Genomic DNA, 22868 nt, shown 5'->3' with positions numbered 1-22868 from the left:
CCATGACTAGCACCAAAATAATAATAATAATAATAATAATAATAATAATAATAATAATAATCTCTAATCTCAATTTCTGCAGCCTCATGGAATGGCTTAGGAAAATTCTAAGATCTATCCTCACACATCTAGCATTTCGAATAAATTGTTACTGTTTGCCCAATGAAATAACAGCTCCAGCCATGCTTGCTTATTTCCACATGTCATTTTGCCACCTCTCATGGGGCTCTGATGACATCTCCCCTCCCAGCTGCACTCTGAGTGCTTCCAAACACAACAGCACAGTTCACATCTCCTCCACAGTGTCCCATGGCCTACAGGATATGGCCTGCGGGTAGATAAATAGTAGATGGCTAAGGAATCTTTGCTGAATATGTGACTAGGGATTACACTCATTTGGATATATACATTCATAAGTGTTTCTTTAAGAGTCAGATGTACCTCAGAGTATTTTTTTTTTTCCAGTCCTGGGCTTGAGCTCAGGGCCTGAGCCCTATCCTTGGACTTTCTCAAGGCTAGAGTTCTACCACTTGAGCCTCAGCACCACTGCTGGCTTTTTTTCTACGTGTGTGGTACTGAGGAATCGAATCTGGGTCTTCATGGATGCTAGGCAAGCACTTTAACCACTAGGCCAAACTCCTGGCCCTCATTTTTAAGATTTGCTCTAGATCAGGTGGTTCAATATAAAAATCAGGACCTTAGCTGAATACTGGATTAGTGTCTCATTTTTCTTCATAATTTTACTTAAGTGCTCAATAAAGAATATGAATGACCTTAGTTTTGAGCAGGGTTGCTCATACTGCTGTTATAGGAATTAGTATATTTCTCCAGCTTGGAGAATGGGGCTCTGAATCCCTCTGGATCATCAGGTTTCTGTTCTGGGACCCTTTCCATTTGTTCTCCCTGGCTTTAGGCCAAGGTATGTTATAAGAACTGTCCACATCCATGTGAGTGGTAAACTCACATGGAAGTGTGAGTAGTAAACTTCCCTCAAACTGCTCTAAGTTGAGGGAGCCATCTATTTTAGCTGAGCCCCTGACACAGCCCCCAACACCTGACAGGAAGAGGTAGAGTTGACAGTTGACTTCTTACTTCATCAAAGTTCTTTTTTTCCAAATCGGCAGGAATCACATTTTCCCGATGTTTGGGTAGATTGTTAGGAAATCTCTCCAGCATCTTAGTGGATGCAGACAGTGGGGTTTCATGGTGTCCTATGAAAGGAAACAAACCTTTAATGAGAAAAATTTCTTAAGTAATGGTCACAACCAACATTAAACGTGGGCAAGTTGCTGCCTACTAAGGGGTCCTTTCCACAAGGCAACTTTTTTATTTTTTTGCACCAGTCCTAGGCCTTGAACTTTCTCAAGACTAGAGCTCTACCATTTAAGCCACAGCACCACTTTTGGCTTTTTTCTATGCATGTGGAACAGAGGAATTGAACCGGGGTCTTCATACATGCTAGACAAGCACTCTACCACTAGGCCAAACTCCCGGCCCCACAAGGTAACTTTTACATCCTTATATGAGAAAATGAGAGGCAATTACCACAAAATTCTCCACAAAACAGACATTTTATAATTTGATAGCAAAATATAGTATTCTGAGTCTCATAATAAGAACAAAGACAAGAGTCTTTGTCATAAGTTATGATCAGGATGTTTCAGACAGATTTCAAAGCAAGGTTCATATGAGTGCATGTGTCCAACTCACAGGTCAAACTTTGTGGTACTTCATTCAAATCCCAGGAGTTCTCTTTCTAATGTTTTTCCAGGAACATCGCTCTATTAAAGCTGTCCCTTCCCAGCATTGCAATTGCACAGAAGGAGTTCTATTTATCTTCTTTATCTACTTGTAAATTGTGTAAGAGAACAGAGGAAATATCTGCTGGCTGGGTGGTAGGGGATAGGGAGATATTGCAACTCTTTTAATATTCACTCATTATTCTGCACACAATATTTCAAGACTACCTGGTATTCATTACATAGTGATTTTGTATCTACCGTGTACAAATGACCATAAGAGGGTTAAAGGTGAATAAAATAAGAAATAGGGGTTTCATATGACCTTAAGTTAAATTAAGCTCTTAAGTTAAAATTACTCTATACATAGCCTAAAAGTCCTTTCTCACTCAAGGCACCAATAACATGACAAGCTTTCCCTTTTTTTTTTTTTTTTTTGCACTACTATGGTTTGAACACAGGATCTTGTACATGCTAGGCAGGCACCCTGTCTCATGAGTCATACCTTATTGGGCATTTTTGAGACAGGGTCTTGCTTTTTGCTGAGGCTGGCCTGGATAGAACCTCCCACTTGTGCTTTCTTGTGTTGCTGGAATGTTAGGTATTACTGTACTCAGCTTTTCTCGTATTTAGGATACAAGGCTAGCACCACAGTGCCCAGTTACTGGTTCAGCTGGAATCTCAAAAAATTCTTTTTGCCTGGGCTGCCCTTAAACTGGCCTCTGCCACCCTAGGAGCTAGGATTAGAGGCTTGAGCCAGACCTTCAGTCCCCAGGTTTTCATTTTTGTTCTTTCACTGGGATCATCTCTCACCCTGGTTCTGGTCTCTCTCACTTCATGATCATTTTCACTGTTCTCCCAAATTTATGATCTCCTTATGATTCCTATGGTGTATGATCACTCTATGAGAGATTACCTGACATATGTGCCAAGATGAGAGCCAACAGGGACTACTAGTTCAAGCTTATTTCCTGAGCTGGAAAATCCCTCTTTAATCCTTCATCTGACCTCAACTCTCTAGGTCAGTTCTTTATTTACAATGTGCTGTCCTTTTGTAAGGAAGAGAAACTGGAATGTGCTTTGCCTGGGAGCAAAGTAGCCTTACCTGTGGCTGCCTGACTCAGAACTTAGACTTAGACTTGCTAAGGGTGGCCCCAGGAATTTAAATGCAGGTAACAGAAGCTCACTAACAAGAGGCATATGGACAGGAGACATAGGTTGTCCTTCCACATCTCACTCTGCTGAAGTGTTCTCCCTGCCTTCTCTCTCAATAGCCACTCTTACTGCTTAGAGTCCTACCTCTTTGTAGGATACCTGTCAGGAAAAGCCACCCAAATTCCTTCTTACAAATAAGCCTTTGCTGAAGCTGGCCTTTACTAGTACCTTCTTATACACACTGAGCCACTCTATAAATCTAACCATAGGATTCTTAAACATCTGGCCTTTTGTGATTTATTTCTCTATCAGCAGCAATAGGTCCAGACTCTAGAGTAAAGCACATAGCCAGGCCCTGTTCTGGATCTCCTGTATTTGATCCTCCAAAGGTGGTGCTTCCTGGATAGAGCACTGGGCAATTCTGAGAATATCTATGTTAAGGCTATTGCTTCGGAGATACCACAGAATTCACCATCCATATTCATTTAATCTTTGAGATGAATATGAATGTGAGGTATCACTAAGGTCTTCCAAAAAACTAAATCAAAGAACATACTTGGGTAAAAAAGGGCATATGCTAGAGCCAGGAGTTTGGCCTAGTGGTAGAGTGCTTGCCTAGCATGCACCAAGACCCGGGATCAATTCCTCGGTACCACATACATAGAAAGAAGTCCAAGGGCAGTGCTCAGGCCCTGATTTTAAGCACCACGACTGGCAAAAAAAAGGGGGGGGGCATATGTTACAGGGGGTTGGGCTGACAAGGACAATGAAAGAAGAATAATATTGAAATAGATTATTTGCAACTCTGAAAATAGAATAATAAAATCTATTGGAAGTATTTAGGGAAGGGAGAATGATAGAGGGGGGGATGAGATCGATTGGAAAACTATAAACATGTACAAAAATATAACAATGAAATCTCCTCACCCCATATGACTAATGTAAGCTCATTTACAAGGGGGGAGCATATGTCAGTGTACAAGAAGAGATCAAACTTGGTAGATGCAGACAGTGAAGGTTTCATGGTATTCCACTGCCTTCCTTATTGATTGATTGATTGATTGATTGTCTGTCATGGGGCTTGAACTCTGGGCTTGGGTGCTATCCCTGAGCTCTTCAGCTCAAGGCTATAGCCCTACCCCTGATCCACAGTACCACTTCTGATTTTCTAGTGGTTAACTGGAGATAAAAGTTTCACAGACTTTTCTGCCCAGGCTGGCTTTGCGATCCTTAGATTTCAGCCTCCTGTATAGCTAAGATTAGAGGCATGAGCCACCATGACCAGCTCCACTGTCTTATTTTAAAATGACTGAATATGGAGCTTGTCAAAAGGGATCTCAGAATTATAGGATTATTAAATTATTCCTTTGTACATTTCTTGGTTTTCTTACTTAGAAAAATCTATATTAGGAAGTGAAACTGTGGCTCAAAGTGGTAGAGCATTAGCCTTGAGCAGAAAAATTCTCAGTGACCAGGTCCTGAGTTTAAGCCTCATTACTGAGTCCCCCCCACCCCCCAAAAAAGGGCCTTTTTAAAGAGATACCATTTTCTAACTCAGCTACCCTTATGGATTTTGACATATTTTAGGTTCCTACATTTTTTAGTACGCTTATCTATATTTCCAGTGCCATTTGTTAATCACTGGTACCTTAATTGGCACATAAAACCCAGTAGCCTTGTAATCTTAATGGCCTCTGCCTACTTAGCTACTTTTTTTTTCTCCTGTGAAAAAGAAAACATAAGCTGGGTACAATCCTAGCAACTCAGGAGGCTGAAATTTGAGGATGGTGGTTCAAAGCCAGCCAAGGCACAAAAATTTGTGGGACTCTTATCTCCAGTTAACCACTAGAAAACTGAAAGTGGTCTTATGGTTCAAATCACTAGCTTTGAGCTGAAGAGCTTAGGGACAGTGCCCAATCCCAGACCAAGCCTCATGAACAATAAGAAAGAAAGAAAACAGGATGAATCTAGAGTGAATCATGTTGAGTGAGACAAGTCAAGACCTAAGGAACAAAAGGTGCATGGTATCCTTAATGTGTGGCTATTAAATCCAAAGAGTAAAAGAGCGAGGACTCAATATTTGCATACCCAATGCTATGGACATTGTAATGGAAGTATAAACATAACTATATAGACATAAAAACCTATGACTCTATAGAATAATGTTTTATTTCATAAATTAATATGTTTCTATGACATACAAACCCTTAGCCTAATGTTGATTAAGTTCTAAAAACAAAGTCCCAGCGATTGTATATAGAGATTCCCTTCTTGAACACTTGTTAAACTTGTCATTTGAAATATGATGTAAAAATCAATGTTAATAAATTCTTTAATAAAAAAAGAAAACAGAATCATTTTGTAATCCCTTTATTGGGTGGTAAAAATACTAATAATCAAGATAAAAAAGGCTTCAAGGAATCAGGAGGAACAAAGAACAGGGAAACAGGACCTGAACAGCCTACAAACTGACAGGTCAGGGTTAAGTACACCATTTCTCATCTTCAACTCTTAGGCATATTCACTTCTGTCTAGACTCCCTGTCTGGAAGGTCCTGCTGCTTCCTGAGCACATGCTCAGTCACCTGCAGCCCTGGGTCAAAGCCACTGCTCTGACCTCTGTCTGGAGATATCAAAAGGAAGAAGAAATCATATTTGCCTCAGGACAATCTTTTATTTATTCTTACCACCCTTCTACCCTGTTCTTCTGGGACCCACATCTCCTTCTTACTACCTCTCTACCTGGGAGTCAGCAGAATAGGAACTGGGGGCATAGGAAGGGTAGTTCACATTCAAGAAAATTCTATTATGCTCTCTAATTGCTTGAGACAGTAGATAGGAACACAGTGCCCCTCATTAGTCTTTGTCACATTTGCTGCCTTGCAGTGTCATTTCAACCTCTTATCTCTGTGGCAGAGCTTCCAATTCAACCCCAGGGCCATTAGTGATGACAGCAACAATGGGAAGAGAAAGGAAAAAAAGGGGAGAGTACAGCTCAGGAGTAAAGTAAGCACTTAGCATATTGGTTTCATCCTCAATAGTAAAGAGAGTGAGAGAGAGAATAAAGAAAGACAGAGGGCTGGGAGTTTGGCCTAGTGGTAGAGTGGGCCTTGAGAAGGCCCAAAGACAGTGCTCAGGCCTTGAGTTCAAGCCAGGACTGACAAAAAAAAAAAAAAAAAAAAAGAAGAAAGAAAGAAAGAAAAAAGAAAGACAACAAGAGACACTAGGGACCATCCTGTTTTAACTAGGGGCAGTCTCTTATTCTTCATGCACATTCATTTCTATTCCATATGAATAATCTTGGTTTTCTTAATTATACACGGAGTAGGGGCTGGAAATGTGGCTTAGTGGTAGAGTGCTTGCCTCGCATGCATGAAGCCCTGGGTCCGATTCCTCAGTGCCACATACACAGAAAAAGCTGGAAATGGCGCTGTGGCCCAACTGGTAGAGTGTTAGCCTTGAGCAAAGAAACTCAGGAACAGTGATCAGGCCCTGAGTTCAAGCCCCAGGACTGGCAAAAAAAAAAAATTAAATTGAGTAGTTATTTCATATGGTGTCACTCTGAAGAATAAGGAAAAGATATTCTTGTGCCAGATAATTTACCTTACATTTATATTACTTAACACTTGAGTTTGAGAACATTAGATATGAATAATTTTTGAGCTACTCTGCTTATTCACCTTGGAAGTAAACATGTTCCCAAGTCTAAACCACCATCTTGAAATGGACAGAAGCAAGTGAAGAGCAGCAATAAACCACCAAGGCTGGCTGGTGCCCACCAGGAGGCAATATGCCACCACCTAAGGCCATCTGGAGACTAGCTCTTACCTATGAGAAGCCAGTAATTCCTCAAGTAGTTTAGTTTGTTCTTCTTGAGTCCAGGGTCAAACTTGAGGTCCGTGCTAGGTGTGATCACACATTCCCCCTTGTCCCCAATGGTAACACCATCAGTCTGGGGGCCTTCCAGCAAAGGAAGAGTGCTGCCACGCGGCTGTGGAGACAGAGTTGGTGAGCCTGGGAGCTTGATACAGAGCAGGTCCTTGGCTTCCCTAGCAGACCTCCCTAGCCACTGTCTCAAGGCCCAAAGTAATGGTCATGTTTCCAGCTAAGCAGTTCCTAATGTGAGCTGGCTCAGTATAATCAGAACAGTGGGAACCATGAAGTTATTGAGAGGCAGATCTAAATGAATAGTTTGTAGATATCTACTAGTTATCACTAATGCAATTATTAGAGTAGAATAAACTTTAGCCATATACCCAGTGCTGGCTTCACCATTACTGGAACTGATGGGGGTATGCTGTTGCTGGAGCAGAGGACCAATCCACTAGGAATACAGATACAAGCTCCAGCCCTGAAAGATCAGGATGAGCAGCCAAGATTATGTGTCAGACATTCAGACAGAGTGAGGCAGGTTGTTGAGGCCCTAAGAGTCTGAGAAGTTACAAGGATGAAAGGAATCTGAGTAGGAAAAATGAAGAAAAAAATGGCACTTGAAGTATGAGACCAGCACCACAAAGGCTCAGAAGGAAGGTAACAGGAATATTAGGGTGTCAAGAAGAGGTGCTTGGCTGGACCATGCAACTCCCATAGAGAAACTAACAGGGTAGTGGAAGGACATGGAGAGGCTGGCTTGAGGAGGACCTGGATACCCAAGAGTTTAGATCTGTACACAGAAGCAATGTGGAATATCCAGGGTTCCTGGCTTTAGGAAGCTGCTCAGACAATGTATCTTGCTTTCAAAGTAGAATGCGGTATGTACAGAAGCTGTTCTTGAGGCTTTCCGTTTTTACATTTTGTCTTCTTAGCCAGCAGGACAGTCACATGTGTTTCTAGGGACATTCTTTGCTAATAAGGAACAAAGTAGTTGGGAGGCTCCATGAGCCCCATCATGGACTCACCACAACAGCAACTCCTTCATGTACCATAGATGGGGAGGCGTAAAGACTGGTAGAGTACTTCCCAACATACAAGGTGGGCCTGGAATAAAAGACAGAAATGTGTGTTCCAAAGTAATTTCCTGTGTAGACCCCATAAAAAGGAGCTTTTGGGGAGAACAGAAAGATGGTCCAAAATGGCATCTCCATGTATGTAGTCCCATTAAGTCCAGACATGGAGGACAGCATGAGGTGGGATATGTGAGAGTCGTAAAATGGGGTATGAGCTGGCACTGCTGCAGTATATAACAGCAGGATTTTAGGCAGAAGCTTTACTTGATGCCTGCAGAAATATAACAACTGTCTAATATTGATGATGTTTATCATCAAAATGCCAGGACCAGGCTAAACCTGCCCAAGCCAGGAGACTGAATACTGAGTGCCCACTGCCAAAGCTTCTTGGATGATACTGACCAGCATCTCACACCAACAATGCCCAGCACCAGCATTACAAGGCCTTGTGCTTTGCAAGGACTCCAGGGATTATGCAGGGACCCCAAGAAGTAGTCAACTGCTCTACTCCAGATGTTGAGAACAAAGGGGTTCATGCTTAAGAATCTCAAATTAAGCCAGGTGCAGTGGCTCACACCTGTAATTCTACTCAGGAGGCTGAGATCTGAGGATCTCGGTTCAAAGCCAGTCTAAGCACTGAAGTCTGAGAGATTCTTATCTCCAATTAACCACTAGAAAACCAGAAGTGGCAGTGGCACTGTGGCTCCAGGGTTAGGTCAGTAGCCTTGAGCTGAAGAGGTCAGGGACAGTGCCCAGGCCCAGAGTTCAAGACCCATGACCAAGAGAAAAAAAAAAAGTCAAATTGACTGGGATATCAAGGGAAGGGGTGACAATGTCTGAAAAGAAATGTACTTTTTACCTGACTTATATAATGGTAATCCCTCTGTAATCATCTTTATAGTATCAATAAAAAATAAATAATATTTGTTAAAAAGAATTCCAAATTGAATGGCACTTGTAGTCCCATAGCTAAGTGTTCTGTCCATGTCTAGGACACCAGAGAGAAGACAGGGTTACCCGTGTCTACCTTGTCCAACATCTCTGGTTACTACTGTCAACAGCCCTGGTGGGGTCAGTCAGCTACTGAATTACTCAAATACCTTCCATTTGATTCTTTCTTTCTTTCTTTCTTTCTTTCTTTCTTTCTTTCTTTCTTTCTTCCTCCTTCCTTCCTTCCTTCCTTCCTTCCCTCTTTGTAGCTAAGATTACAGCTGTGAATCACTGTGCCCAACTGAGTGATGTTTTTCTGTAAACAGTACTTTTTCTTTTTTTGTCGGTAGTGGGGCTTAGACTCTGGGTCTGGGTGCTGTCCCTGAGCTCTTCAGCTCAAGGCTACCGCCCTACCCCTTGAACCACAGCGCCACTTCCAGTTTTCTAGTGGTTAACTGGAGGTAAGAGTCTCATAGACTTTAGTGCCTGGGCTGGCATTGAACTGTGATCCTCAGATCTCAGCCTCCTGTGTAGCTAGGATTACAGGCATGAGCCACTGCACCCAGCTATAGACAGTACTTTCTTTCTTTTTTTTTTTCAGATAAAATATTATAGGTTTATTTAAAACTTAATTCTCACCTTGAGTATGCAAAATACAAACTCCACAAAATGTTCAATTTTTTTACTTTGTAGTTTACAAATATACAAAATAGAAGTTTGCTTAAATTTATATTACATATTTATTAAGGCAAGGAACTATATAGAAAAACACATTTGTTCTTAAGGCATACTTGGGAATAAACCATTGTACAAATTATTGCACATCTGAAACCACAGTGCATAACAGACTTAGACAGTACTTTCATGCGTCATTTTATTTAAGCTTTCCCACAACTCTATAAAATAAGAAAGGACTTGGAGTATTTGCGTGATTTTTATAACAGGCTATATGCAGATGGGAATGGAGATCACAAATCTGCTGGGTCTTCTTTTTTTTTTTTTGCCAGTCGTGGGCTTGAGCTCAGAGCCTGAGCACTGTCCTTGGACTTTCTCAAGGTTAGAACTCTACCATTTGAGCCTCAGCACCATTTCTGGCTTTTTTCTATGTGGTACTGAGGAATTGAACCCGGGTCTTCATGCATGCTAGGCAAGCACTCTACCACTAGGCCAAACTCCCGGCCCCTCGGTCTTCTTTTTTAACTTAAAAGTTCTTATTATAAAGGTGATATACAGAGGGCTTACAGTTACATAAATCAGGCAAAGAGTATATTTCTTTTTAAACAATGTCACCCGGAAATCCCCCGTTTTCTCCTACTGCTAGGTCTTCCAATACTTTTTTTCCCTGACATTTAAATGAATGTAACATTTTGGGGCTACTATTATTCTAGCTACATAGAAGGCCAAGATCTAAGGACTAAGGTTCAAAGCCAGCCTGAGAAAGAAACTCCATGAGGATCTTATCTTCAATCAAAAAACCAGAAGTGGAGCTATGGCTCATGTGGTAAGAGTGTTAGCCTTCAGCACAAACACTCAAGGACAGTACTCAGGCCTTGACTTCAAGCCCCAGGACTGGCACATACATAAAAGAATGTAACATCATGAAAAAAATAGAAAATATATCAAGTTGGCCTGGAAGATAGCTCAATGCTTACCTAGCATGTACAAGGCTCTGGGTTCAAACCCTAGCACCACAAACAAACAAAAAGAAAAAAAAAAGTTTTAAAATATCTCTTATTTTGGGCGGGGAGTTTGGCCTTGTGGTAGAATGCTTGCCTGGCATGCACGAAGACCTGGGTTCAATTCCTTGGTACCACATACATAGAAAAAGCCGAAGTGGTGCTGAGGTTCAAGTGACAGAGCTTGATAGCCTTGAGAAGGTCCAAGGACAGTGCTTAGGCCCTGAGCTCAAACCCAGGACTAGTAAAACAAAACAAAATCTCTTATTTTGCTGAGCATGGTGGCTCACACCTGTAATCCTAGCTACTCAGGAGGCAAGATCTGTGGTTCAAAGCCATCCTGGGCACTGAAGCCCCTGAGACTCTTATCTCCAATTAACCAGTAGAAAACCAGAAGTGGTGCTGTGGCTCAAGGAATAGGGTGGTAGGCTTGAGCTGAAGAGCTGAGGGACAATGCCCAGGTCCAGAGTTCAAGTCCCACAACCAAAAAAAATCTCTTTTGTCCATCCACTATTTAATAATCAAAAACTTTGAAGCACCTAGGGTGGCTCTGGTTCTTATATTCTAGGGTTTTCCACTGAGCCACTTTTGGCCTCAGAGCCATCTGCTCCGTTCCCTGGCTTCCTCTAGTACAGGGAGTGCTATGCTGCAGCAGAACCAGAATATCAGGGTCACAGCTACCCTCTACTGCCTCCTACTGCCCCAAGTTCCCCAACTCACATCAGCTTGCTCTTGGCCTCCGTCTCTTTGGGGAATGGGTACTTCCATTTGGTAATGCGTCCCACCTCACCAGACATGAAGGTCAGGTAGCGCAGGGTTTCCACAGCCACATTGATGTGCATCACCTTCCTCAGACCTTCCCGCTGCCAGACATAGAAGGCTACCACGGGGGAAGCATAGTTTTGGATCCACAAGACATCCCCAGATTCACTGTCCACAGTCACCACTAGCCCATCGCCATTGGACACGAAGTGGGACATCTCTGTAATGATCAAACAGCAAAGCACATGGGACCTCGCCTGCAACCACATCCTCTATTCTCTTAACAATCACAGTCATTTGGCTGGAGGAAATAAGACTTCCAGAATATACTTCTCAGAACAGATTATCAGTTTCCAGTGAGCTGTCCAGGCTTTTCAATCAATATCAAGACCATAAAAGAACTTTTTGGCTTATAAACATATAATCATTCTCCCAAAGGCAATTTCCTTACCGATATTCCTTTCCATTCTACTCTAAAAGTGATCTCTGTCAATCTGGCATTTTATAGCAACTATTTTAAACCTACAGATTGAGTCAGGTACAACTACAATCCCAGTTGAGCTTGGACTGAGGCAGGAAGGTTGCAAGTTAAAGACTTGCTTGGGCTATGTAGTACCTGTAGCTCTACTTCAAAAAACAAAACAAGCAAACGAAAATCCCTTATTTATCAACTTGAAGAGTCAGATCTGTATGTATCTGAGTCACAAAAGAGCAGTTAATGATGAAAAATATTCTAGGTACTGGACTGGAACGGGCAGTCACTTTCAGATACCAATGTTAAGATGACAAGTTTCTCAGTTATCATTTGAGTTGGGAGAAGTTAATAGAGAAATAACCAGAAGAAAAGCCACGTTTGGAATGGTTTTCTGGATAGGATTATTGATGTCACTCTTTGAGCTTTAGTTCTGCTCTATGGGCTTCCCCATGACATATGGAATCAGCAGGTATGATCTCCATCTTCTGTGACTAAATCTACCACCCAAGAAGATTTAACATTCAGATCCCTGCTATAATGACTGTGGGAAGTATTTACTATAAGCCCATGGAAAGTCTAGAATCTCACCAGAGAAAAAAGTGTCTTAAAAGAAAATCTGGTTTTCTGAAGTGATCATTTCCTACAGGTAGAAGATGCCTGGAGAGGTATCCCAGGCACACTTACTGTAGTCCACATCGTCCTCAGGAAGGGAGGCTGCGTAGTCAAAGTAGGTTGCATTCCAGCGGAGCTCACGGGTCTTGGTGTCATACATGGTGATGGTGTATTCTAAAGGATACAGACCAGACCAGCCAGTTACCACAGAGGGGCTGTGGTACTTGCTGAAGTGTTGGACTTTTATCTAGTTACAACAAGCAGGTTCTCCCTAAATCCCAAATTTAGAGGTTCTGTCTATGTGGAAAGAGAAAGGCCATGTGGAAGAAAATTAAAACTCAAACACAAGAGTGAACCTGGTGAACAGCTTATGAAGCAAAAATAGTCACACTCACTGTGGCCAGGAACTTACAAGCTCAGAACGGTTAACAATATGGAAATATATCAGTACCCATTAGTACCTACTAGTGCCATCACAAGAAACAAAAACAGGCAGCATTGACTTGGGGACACAGTAGAAGCTGGAGGGCAGAAGGACTGTTGGTAGAGACTTGAAAAAGTAGTGAGAAAATTGCTGGTAGAAGCTGGAAAAGGTGGCTCAGATTATAAAATATAGTAGACACAACTTGCAAAGCTCCTGCTTACAGTAACTTGAAGTCAGAAAAAGTACCTAATTAATTTAGGGAATGTGGCCAAGGAAATTTCCAGGCAGAAGGTAGAAAAGCTGAAAGGTTTCTTAGCTAGGTATGATATATTGCAAGATGATAAACTGAAGAAGAATGCATAAAACTTTCAAGTAGAATACAGAAGAAACACAGAAGGTCTAGACTGACTCTTTAAAAGCTGGAAGATAGTCTCAACTGAACAACAGCCTTAGCGCAGAATACTCCAGAGCACTGGCAGTGAAAAGGAAAGGCATCCATCTAGATCCAACCCAGAGTGAGTCTAAAAGACTTCTTTCAGAACTCAGGAAGATAAAAATGGTACCTCACAGACCTTCTGCTATATAAGGAGTCTGAGAACTACAAGACTGTCAACACCTTAGTTACCTAAATATTAGGATTTATTTAGTGCACAACTGTAATGAATTTATCCTAAGTTTTTGTTTTTTTGGTTTACCAACCTGCTTTATAGACTTATAACATTTTATTAATACATAATGATTATGCATATATATGAGATCCTATATTTGTAGTATAATTATTTTCCTTCTCTGTATTTTTCTTGCTTCTTTTAGTTTTAACTATGGCCTAACAATTTATAATCATGATCTATGGGAGGTGCTGCACATGTAACGGCTCACTCATTCACTCATTCTAATGTTGGAGCACTTGTTACATATCACAGAGTATGTCCAGTATAGAGACCTAGTCTTGCCCTGGAGGAACTGATAGTCCAACAGGGAAGGCAAAAATAGGCACATAAAACTTGTAACTATATAATGACAAGTACTCAAAAGGTGATAGTCAAAAGAAGAGAAATCAAGTGTAACATGATGAAGAGTGTGCTATTCATGCCTAAAAAGGGACAGTGATGAGTGGTGAGATGTCTGCTACAATAAGGCTATCCGCTATGACTTCTATCCCTGGATAAGCTCAGCGACAAGCCTAGTGTCCCTGGGCAGGATGAGAGCCTGAAGGCTAGGCTTCATAGAAGGGGACCTGAAGCAGAGATAAAGAAGAGAAAAGAACATTTGCCAGGAAGGCAAAACCAGCAAACCTGTTGGAGAGGGACACCCCAATATGGGTGCTTGAAAATAGAACTGCTATTTAGTGGCACATCCAATTAGAAAATATTTGAATGAGGGAAGTGAATTAGGGAGAGATGAGGCAGAGAGGTGGCGACCCATAATGGGGGCTCCATGGGTCCTGATGCAGTCTGGACTGCATTTCTTGGGCAATGGGCCTCTGAAGGGTCAAAAGGGGACTGAGATGGGAGGGGACAGCTCTGGCTACTCTCTCTGGACAACATAACCTGTAGCAGAAGCCAATGGAGGAGCTTCATCAGATCATTCTGCAAACAAACAGGTTTACAAAACAAAGGGTCATTTCTTACCTGTCCGTCCAAGATACAGAAGAGAGGTTGATGGGCATAGGCTATCTGCAAAGGCTGATGACAGAGTCTGCTGCTTCTCGCCAGTCAGTAGATCGATGACATACCAAATGTCCTGCTTTTTACCTGCAACGTTACAGGACATGCTGTTGTTAGCATCCATCATCCTATGTGAAAGAAAATACCATGACCTAAGTAACAGTTATCTGTTTAAAACTTTTTCTGTACAGTCTGAAATCCTTAGAGTACCAGACACATTTCTATGAAGCTCTGAAGACAACAAAGTTAACAATAATGTGGATATAATAACTTCCAGGGACCCTGGGTCTTTTCTGTTGGTACTAGGGTTTGAATTCAGGACCTTCTAGTGAGGACAGACCTTAACCCTTTTTGCTTTAGTTTTTGTTTGTTTGGTTTTTAAATAGGGATTTTTGCTGGACTGGCTTTAGACCAGGATCCTCCTACCTATGCCTCCCATGTAGCTAAGGTCACATACAAGGTCCACTCTGTTTGGCTTATTTGAGATGGGGTCTTGCTAACATTATGACCCAGATGACATGAGCCACTGATTATAGGCATGAGCCATTGTGCTAGACTCTCCACTGGGTCTCATAATTTAATACCTAATCATTACATACAAATTTCTCTAGAGCAAATAACCTAATTATAGTTTTAAAAGTTTCCTAACTTTCAAGTTTGATTTTATTGTTTTACTAATGGTCTTAAATATTAAAAAATCTTGCAAAGAGCAGTGCTTTTCCCATGGACTAGTATCTATATAAATATGGAACTGTATCCAGGGATTCATCTCCCTAGTAAACCATAATTCCTATTTCTCACATCCCTACTAATTAGCCTACATGTGAAGAGGATCATAACTAAAATTAGCCGGTACCTGTGACTGGACTGGTCAGCAGACTCAGTTGTAATCTGATGCTAATGGGGTCAAACTTATTTCAGCTTCTGTCCTCAGCCAGTAAATAATTCCCAGGTCATAGATCATAGCCCTCACCTCAATCAATGTCCTAAGAGTTATCAACAAATGGAGAGGAAAAGGCACAACCACGTATCTATGGTATAGATGTGCATCATCCCGGAATACTAAGTCTGGAGTATGAGCAAGGCCAAAATAGTCAGAGTAATGTGTGCATTTCTGATTGTAAGCCATTGATCTGCTCACTGGTCTCTTTCTAACTTATTGGAAAAGTTCCTGTATGCAAGGACTTGGAAGAAGAATTCTGAGGTGCAGAGAAGGTCACAAGGTGCTAAAGCTACCACTTAGTTCTTACAGGCCCTAAATATCCTCATTCTATACACATGCAACTTGACTGTATCCCAATAAACTTTTTTTTGCAGTACTAGGAATCAAACCCAGGGCCTTGTGCACATTAAACATGCATTCTACCACTGATCCACAGTCTCAGTCCTCAATGGTAAGATCTTTTTGGGTTTTTTTGTTTGTTTTTTTTCTTTTTTCTTTTTTGTGCCAGTCCTGGGGCTTGATTTCAGGACCTAAGTGCTATCCCTGAGCTTTTTCATTTTTGTTTCTCCCTCAGCCATGAATAATAGGTTTTTGAATGCATTAATTTAGGTTGACAGTTGTTACCTTTTAGGACTTCAGTTATGTCCTTCAGGCTCTCCTTGCATTGTTACAGTTGAGAAAATTGCTTTTTTGTTGTTGCTGTTGTTCAAGGGGCTCGAACTCTGGGCCTGGGCGCTGTCCCTCAGCATTTCAGCTCAAAGCTACCACCCTAACCCTTGAGTCATAGTGCCACTTCTCGTTTTCAGGTGGTTAAATGGAGATAAGAGTCTCACGGACTTTAGTACCTGGGCAGACTTGGAACTGCGATTCTCAGATCTCAGCCTCCTGAGTAGCTAAAATTACAGGCCCGAGCCTGGCGAAAACTGCTATTATTGTAATGAGCTTGCCATTGTATATAATTTGTCTTTTTTTTTTTGCAACTTTCAGTGTTTTGTTTTGTTTTTTTTTTTAGTCAGTTTTGAGGCTTGAACTCAGGGCCTAGGTTCTGCATCTGAGTTCTTTTGCTGAGGCTGAGATTTGAGGATCACAGTTCAAAGCCAGCCTGGGCACTAAAAAGTCCATGAGATTTTTATCTCCAATTAACCTCCAGAAAACCAGAAGTGGCACTGTGGCTCAGGGGGTAGGGTGGTAGCCTTGAGCTGAAGAGCTCAGAGACAACATCCAGGCCCAAAGTTCAAGTCCCATGACCAACAACAACAACAAAAAGATTTCCCTGTCCCAGCTGGCTTCGAACCAAAATCCTCAAATCTCAGCCTCGTGAGTGGCTAGGATTACAGGCATGAGCCTCTGGTCTACACTTCAGTAAGATATGAATATGAAAAGGATCTGAAGATAGATCATGTGACCATGAATTCCCTGACATGATATATGCCTGGCTGCTTCAAGTGAAACCAAGCTACCACTTCAATTGATGGACTGGACAAGTACTGTATTCTAAAATATGCTTAAGGAACTAACTTAAGGTGGCATCATACAAAGATGATGGAAAAACAACATCCTAAGTAGGTCACAAGTGACAAACTGCTGGCCAAAGCTAGAAGACTACACAGGAAACAAAGATGGTCAGAGGATGATAAGGTGGGCCTAGCTCATGCCTAGAAGGAAGGGAAAAGCTTATTGGTCACTTCTTCTAAAGGAAGCAAGAACCCCGATGCCTAGCAAAAATTTAAGAGTTAGCCTATATTTGAGACCCAAAAATACACAAAGTTCCCAGGCATGAATAGGCAATAAATAAGCACTTTCAGTTCCTCAAAAAGAAGGCTACTATGTAAACACTATTATTACTACTAGAATTTCAAGATAAATACAGCTCTCCTTTGTGTACAAATGCATTTTTATTGACATTTTGGCAGCAATGTGGAGGGAAAAAAGCAGGTGAGCTGATGCTTTGAAAGCTGTAACCTCACAGATATGGAGGCAGCTTATCTAGGCAAGCTATTAAGGACTGTTTCTATCAAATATTCTGCTAACAGGAAATACAAAGAAAGCCCTACAATTAATAGGCAGGGCCAGGTTCTCTTACTTGGCTCAGACTTTGTATTCACTTTAAATTTCATCCACTTGCAGCTGGGTATGTTGCAATCTTGACTCTCAGGAGGGCCAGCCCAGAAGCCAAAGGCTTGTAAATGAGTAACCAGATTCAAGGTGTCAATTTTTCTCCCAGGTTGGGGGGAGTTCTTCCTTAATTGGTCAGTAAGATGGGCCTTTCAAGAAGGACCAGCAAGGGTCAATACTTTAGCCAATATTTTCCCAGATTCTAGATTTTTCCAAGTCTCAATGTTGAAAACAGGAACTCTTACCCATGTAGAGGATTCCATCTGAACTTCGGCAGGGAGATGCCTGTACCAGTTCCGGGATAGTAAAGGGAAGTTTCTTTAAAAATAAATAAATACATTAATTAACTAACAATTAATGAAGAGGAAAATGTAAGTTAACCAACTTTGGTAGTATTATTATACTTTTACTGAGCAGTCTGCTTCTATAACTCAATTCTGCAAAAGAGAAAGAAGCACCTTGCAGATAGGGGTTTTCCTAACTGGAACCCAAAGAGAAGGGGATGCTGGCCTTCTGCATCCACTACAGATAGTTACTGGACACCCAGAGTCCTAAGCCCAGTAAACACTAACTCAAAGCTTTACTTTAATACAGGATGCAGAGGTCTCCAGGCTTCCTGTTCAGGACACTTCCCAAGGGCAACACAAATCTTCCTGAAAAGTGACAAACATGGAGAATTACTCAGTCCTGGGAGTTCTAAGGGTAGGAGAAAAGAGGATCCTGTTTTGACCCAGAGATGGCCAGGCTAGGTAGAGTGGCATTGCTTTTTAAGAGTGGGTAGAGCCATGACACTGATGTTGAAAAGAGGCAGCTTGCACTCGGGAGCCAGAAATATACATAAAGTTTAACCCTCAAGGGAAAAAGAGGCATTGGTACATGGGCACCTCAGGGGTGTGGGGTGGAAAAGGTGATTTTGCTGTTTTCCTCAAAAAGTAATTGTTTTTACTTCTAAAACAGAAAATCAAGCTCTTTGGTTATAAAAAGGAAGTGAGTGTAGATGCCAGGAAGAGAAACTAAAAGAAATCCAAACATTTCAATGCATTTCATCATAAAACTAACTCTTATGAGTCCACAGGTGACATATGACCAGTCCTTTGGTTTCTGCTCATTTCAGTATTCTTTATTTTTGGAACATCCTGTGTTCCTGAAACTGTTGTGCAGACATTTGCTGCTACAGAACAAACTCCAGAAATCTATACTGCCACTTTTTTCTCCAAAAGAGAAAAGATTGCTCTATAGCATTAACAAACAGAAATGTAATACTAATAAGTAATTTGGACTTTCTCTATAACCTCAACATCCAAAGTAAGCCTTAGAAAAGGAAAAAAAAAAACATGAAAAAGTGATAATGCCTAGGTTTTTGCCAGATGATTCCAAGAATCATGAAGGAGCTGCCAGTCCTCCAGGTTGGAGTTCTATGCTCTGGGCTGAACACTGTCACAGTTTTCCCACTTTGAGGATCAGGCTAGGAAATGGAGCCACTAGCCAACACAGGGAGAAACACCAGGGTATGGGTAAGAATGTCCTCTAGAGGTCAACCCTCTTTAAGTTCCAACCCCAACCCTGGAAACAGTACAGTCCTTGACTTAGGTTTCCATACCTGGAAAATGGGAATGATACCTATGGCCTGCTAAAAGGAGCAAATAAGATGATAATTAATTCACCATTATTTCTACCAAATAAAGTGCTTATGAAATGGAGGCTACAGTGACCTTGAGAGAAAAATGGAAGGTGAAGAACTTTTCTCTCATCACTTCCAGCCCCACATAATCCAAAATTTCTCTTAAAATATCCCAATAAAGCAGCACTTTCCATCCTTAGTCATATTTTAGAATCACAAAGAGACTTTCTAAAAATCATTCTAAAGCATAATGGACAAACAGAAAAGCACTGATAATCACACAGGTCAGTAACTTCCATAGTGAACATACCAGTGTCACCAGCACCCAGTGGAGAGATGGCCTTTCTAGTACTTACAGCCCTCCCTGCAACTGCTTTGTGCCCTTTTCTAGCCATTAACTCCTCCAGATAACTATTCTTATAATTTTAAAACAGCACAGGGCAAGGAAGGGAAGAGTTAACATTATCCAAAAAGAAATATACTCACTACCTGACTTCTATACTTGTAACCCCTCTGTATATCACCTTTATGATAAAAATTTAAAGACAGTATAGATGTTGGATGTTAGTGGCTCACGCCTATAACTTAGCTACTCAGGAGGCTGAGATCTGAAGAATGAGGTTCAAAGCCAGTCTAGGCAAGAAGGTTCGTGAGACTCTTATCTCCAATTAGCCACCAGAAAACTGGAAGTGGCACTGTGGCTCAAAGTGGTAGAGTACTGGCTTTGAGCTGATGAGTGCAGGGACAGCACCCATGCCCAGAGTTCAAGCTCCACAACTGATAAAAACAACAAAAACAAAACAGCATAGACAAGTGTAGCAGTACATTTGAGTATGTTGTCCTTTGGGACATGGACTTCTTCTGGTACACAGAGTGGCAGTACTGGGCCGTAGGAACGTGTGGCCAAACACTTTTCCAAACCAGTTATTGTTCTTCAGGCAGCAGTTCAGGAGAGCGTCACCTGCTCCGCCTCCCGACTGACACACTTTCTCTTTTGTTTTCAGTTAGACCTTCAGATGAGCAGTTGTATGCATACTGGGAAGGAGGTTAGAGCTATGACTGGAATTTGTCACCATCTGACTATCCCCTTCTACCTACTAGGTCATCTGGCTTTCCACAATGAGCCATTTATCTTCTACTCAAGAACACTTTTTCTAACCTTAGATCATTAACAGATTGCACTGTTTGATGCTTCTCTCTCTCTTTGTTTTATTTGTCTGAGACCAGGAATTGAACTCTGTATCAGATGCTTTTGCTCACTGGCTGACACTACCACTTGAGCCACTCCTCCAACCCTTAAACTTTTTATTATTTAGCATTTCAAATTTAGATATACAATCTGTTTGGAACTGATACTTATATGGAAGTTGGGGACCAGGAGTCAAGGTATCTTTTTCTACTTATATTATTAGGTGAAAAGACCATCCTTCCTCATTCCAGTGCCACAAATCAGGTAATCCTAAGTGTGGGTCTAAATTTACTTATCTAGGGAAGTTTTCAAATCCCTGATGAAGCTTGGAGTGTTGTTCAGTATACAGTAATCGCCTAACATGCAGAGGCAATAGGTTCAATCCCTACACTTAAATAAATAATTTCCTAATGACTTAGATTAACTCAAGACATTCTGAGACCAAGACTTGGTCTGGAATCTCTCAGGTTATTCCAAAGTGCAAAAACCAATGGTTAGATTCTCTAATGGAAATAGGGGTGAAATACCACATGCCTCTCCTAAGGAGACACCTGATAGAAGAGGTATAGAGACAGTGTTTCATTCTCCACCCCTTCCTCCCAAGTTGAGGATCTCTACCTCGAGAGATCCTAGAGCAAATTATATCACTGTAGGGAGCCTTCCAGAGTGTTGGGTAAGCCACCAGCACCTGCTGACTTAGGAAGGTCTGCGATTCTAAACTCTGATCATACAATTCAAAGTGATAGTACTGCCCAGCTCTAGTCCAGACAGCCTCTATCAGGATCCTGAGATGCTTGTTTAAAGCTCCCACAGTATCAAACAAACTAAATATCCTCACCGTCAGGCCTTCATTGTTCTTGCCTCCAAGTGTATATAGGCTTCCATCATTGGGATCTGGGAGGAAGGCAGGCCTAGAGATTAAACAGAACAGAACAATTATATGTAAACTATACAAAACCATGATGCTGGAAGAGCAGGGAATCATATGTGTGTACATGTGTGTAAACCAATTCTTCCCATTACTCTCACTTATGATATGGATTAAATAACCCATATGGTAGTATGTACCTATTTCACTGGAGAAAAGCAACCTGAAAAGGAAAGAGCACATGAAATCACTGAAGAGTAAGTTTGTCATTTAATCAAGATACTCTGAATAAAATAAGTGAAAAAGAACCTAGTGAGTCTAATTTTCAACCTCTAGGTCAATCATGGCCAGAATTTCAACAATATGTAAGTATGATCATAGCACAATACAAAACACACAAATTTTTCTTTTCTTTTTTTTCTTTTTGTGAGTCATGGGGCTTGAACTCTGGACCTGGGCAGTGTCCCTGAGGTCTTCAGTTCAAGGCTATGACCTTACCCATGAGCCAAGCCCCACTTTCCATTTTCTAGTGGTTAATTGGAGATAAAAGTCTCAGGTCCTTTTGTGCACGGGCTGGCTTTAAATCTTGATCCTCAGATCTCAGCCTCCTGAGTAGCTAGGATTACAGACATAAGCCACCATGCCCAGCTTAAGTTTTTCTTTTTGACAACATTTATTTTTCAAGTGGCGACTCCAAAGGCCTAACATAAGAGACCTTGCCAAGCAGGTAGACCAATCTGCCAGCAGCTCATAGAACAGATGGGCAATGGTCCTTTCTGAGTTTAATCTGTTAAAAACTAAACTATAGCTAAGTTATTGAGGAGCCTCTTCCTGAAGGAGCCTCTTCCTGAAGGACCCTCTTCCTTCACTTAGGATGCACCATCATCTGAGGCTTTTACAGGCAATATCTCACTTTTCCTCTAACACATACACTCAAGGAGCAGATTGCATTTCACCAATGAATAGAGAAAAAGCAAACAGGGAAAGATCTAGAAATTTTTAAGTTTGAAATTCCTACTAAAGTTTTATCCCAAACAATTTTTTTAAATTTTATTGTTATAAAGGTGATGTACAGAGAGATTACAATTATGTAAGAGTACATTTCTGGGGGCCGGGAGTTTGGCCTACTGGTAGAGTGCCTAGCATGCACAAAGACCTGGGTTCGATTCCTTCATATCACATACATAGAAAAAGCCAGAAGTGGTGCAATGGCTCAAGTGGTAGAGCTCTGGCCTTGAGAAACCCCAAGAGCAGTGCTCAGGCCCTGAGTTCAAGCCCCAGGACTGGAAAGAAAGAAAGAAAGAAAGAAAGAAAGAAAGAAAGAAAGAAAGAAAGAAAGAAAGAAAGAAAGAAAGAAAGAAAGAAAGAAAGAAAGAAGGAAGGAAGAAGGAAGGAAGGAAGGAAGGAAGGAAGGAAGGAAAGGAAAGGAAAGGAAAGGAAAGGAAAGGAAAGGAAAGGAAAGGAAAGGAAAGGAAAGGAAGGAAGGAAGAAAGAAAGAGAAAGAAAGAGGGGAGAAGGGAGGGAAGATGGAGGGAGAGGGAGAGGAAAAGACTAGATTTCTTTTTGACACTGTCAGCCCTCCAAATTTTTTAAATACCACTGTTTTGTTGACCCCTAAAACCAGACCATCCTTCCCTGATACAAGTTTCCACCATAGCACCTGTAAGGTTCTACATGCCTCACAAATTTGTATTATTTTAAGCTTTATGTATGTGCTCCCAAAATATTGATTGGATGAATAAAACAA

The 22868-nt window shown here is 41.3% G+C and overlaps 1 protein-coding gene across 3 annotated transcripts in view; it reads right to left on the bottom strand.

Annotated features, from left to right (window-relative positions):
• The window catches only part of Ern1 (endoplasmic reticulum to nucleus signaling 1), a 97991-nt gene that overhangs the window by 24219 nt on the left and 50904 nt on the right, over positions 1–22868 (bottom strand). For 2 of the 3 annotated variants that reach the window (XM_090349939.1, XM_090349937.1), the window contains exons 1-8: positions 21092–22155; positions 17689–17761; positions 14350–14472; positions 12367–12468; positions 11166–11427; positions 7792–7870; positions 6722–6884; positions 1093–1211 (exon numbers count right to left, since the gene is read on the bottom strand). In XM_090349939.1, coding sequence (XP_090206065.1) covers positions 1093–1211; positions 6722–6884; positions 7792–7870; positions 11166–11427; positions 12367–12468; positions 14350–14472; positions 17689–17761; positions 21092–21391 — 1221 coding nt within the window. In that variant the 5' untranslated portion in view covers positions 21392–22155. Of the gene's footprint in view, positions 1–1092; positions 1212–6721; positions 6885–7791; positions 7871–11165; positions 11428–12366; positions 12469–14349; positions 14473–17688; positions 17762–21091; positions 22156–22868 lie in introns of those variants that run through there. The other variant, XM_090349938.1, reaches the window with a different exon arrangement.

Source organism: Megascapheus bottae, chromosome 17, assembly GCF_031878675.1.
Source record: "Megascapheus bottae isolate mThoBot1 chromosome 17, mThoBot2.hap1, whole genome shotgun sequence".
Taxonomy (NCBI): domain Eukaryota; kingdom Metazoa; phylum Chordata; class Mammalia; order Rodentia; family Geomyidae; genus Megascapheus; species Megascapheus bottae.
The sequence above is the reverse complement of the archived record's forward strand: the minus strand, read 5'-3'. Positions and strand labels throughout refer to the sequence as shown.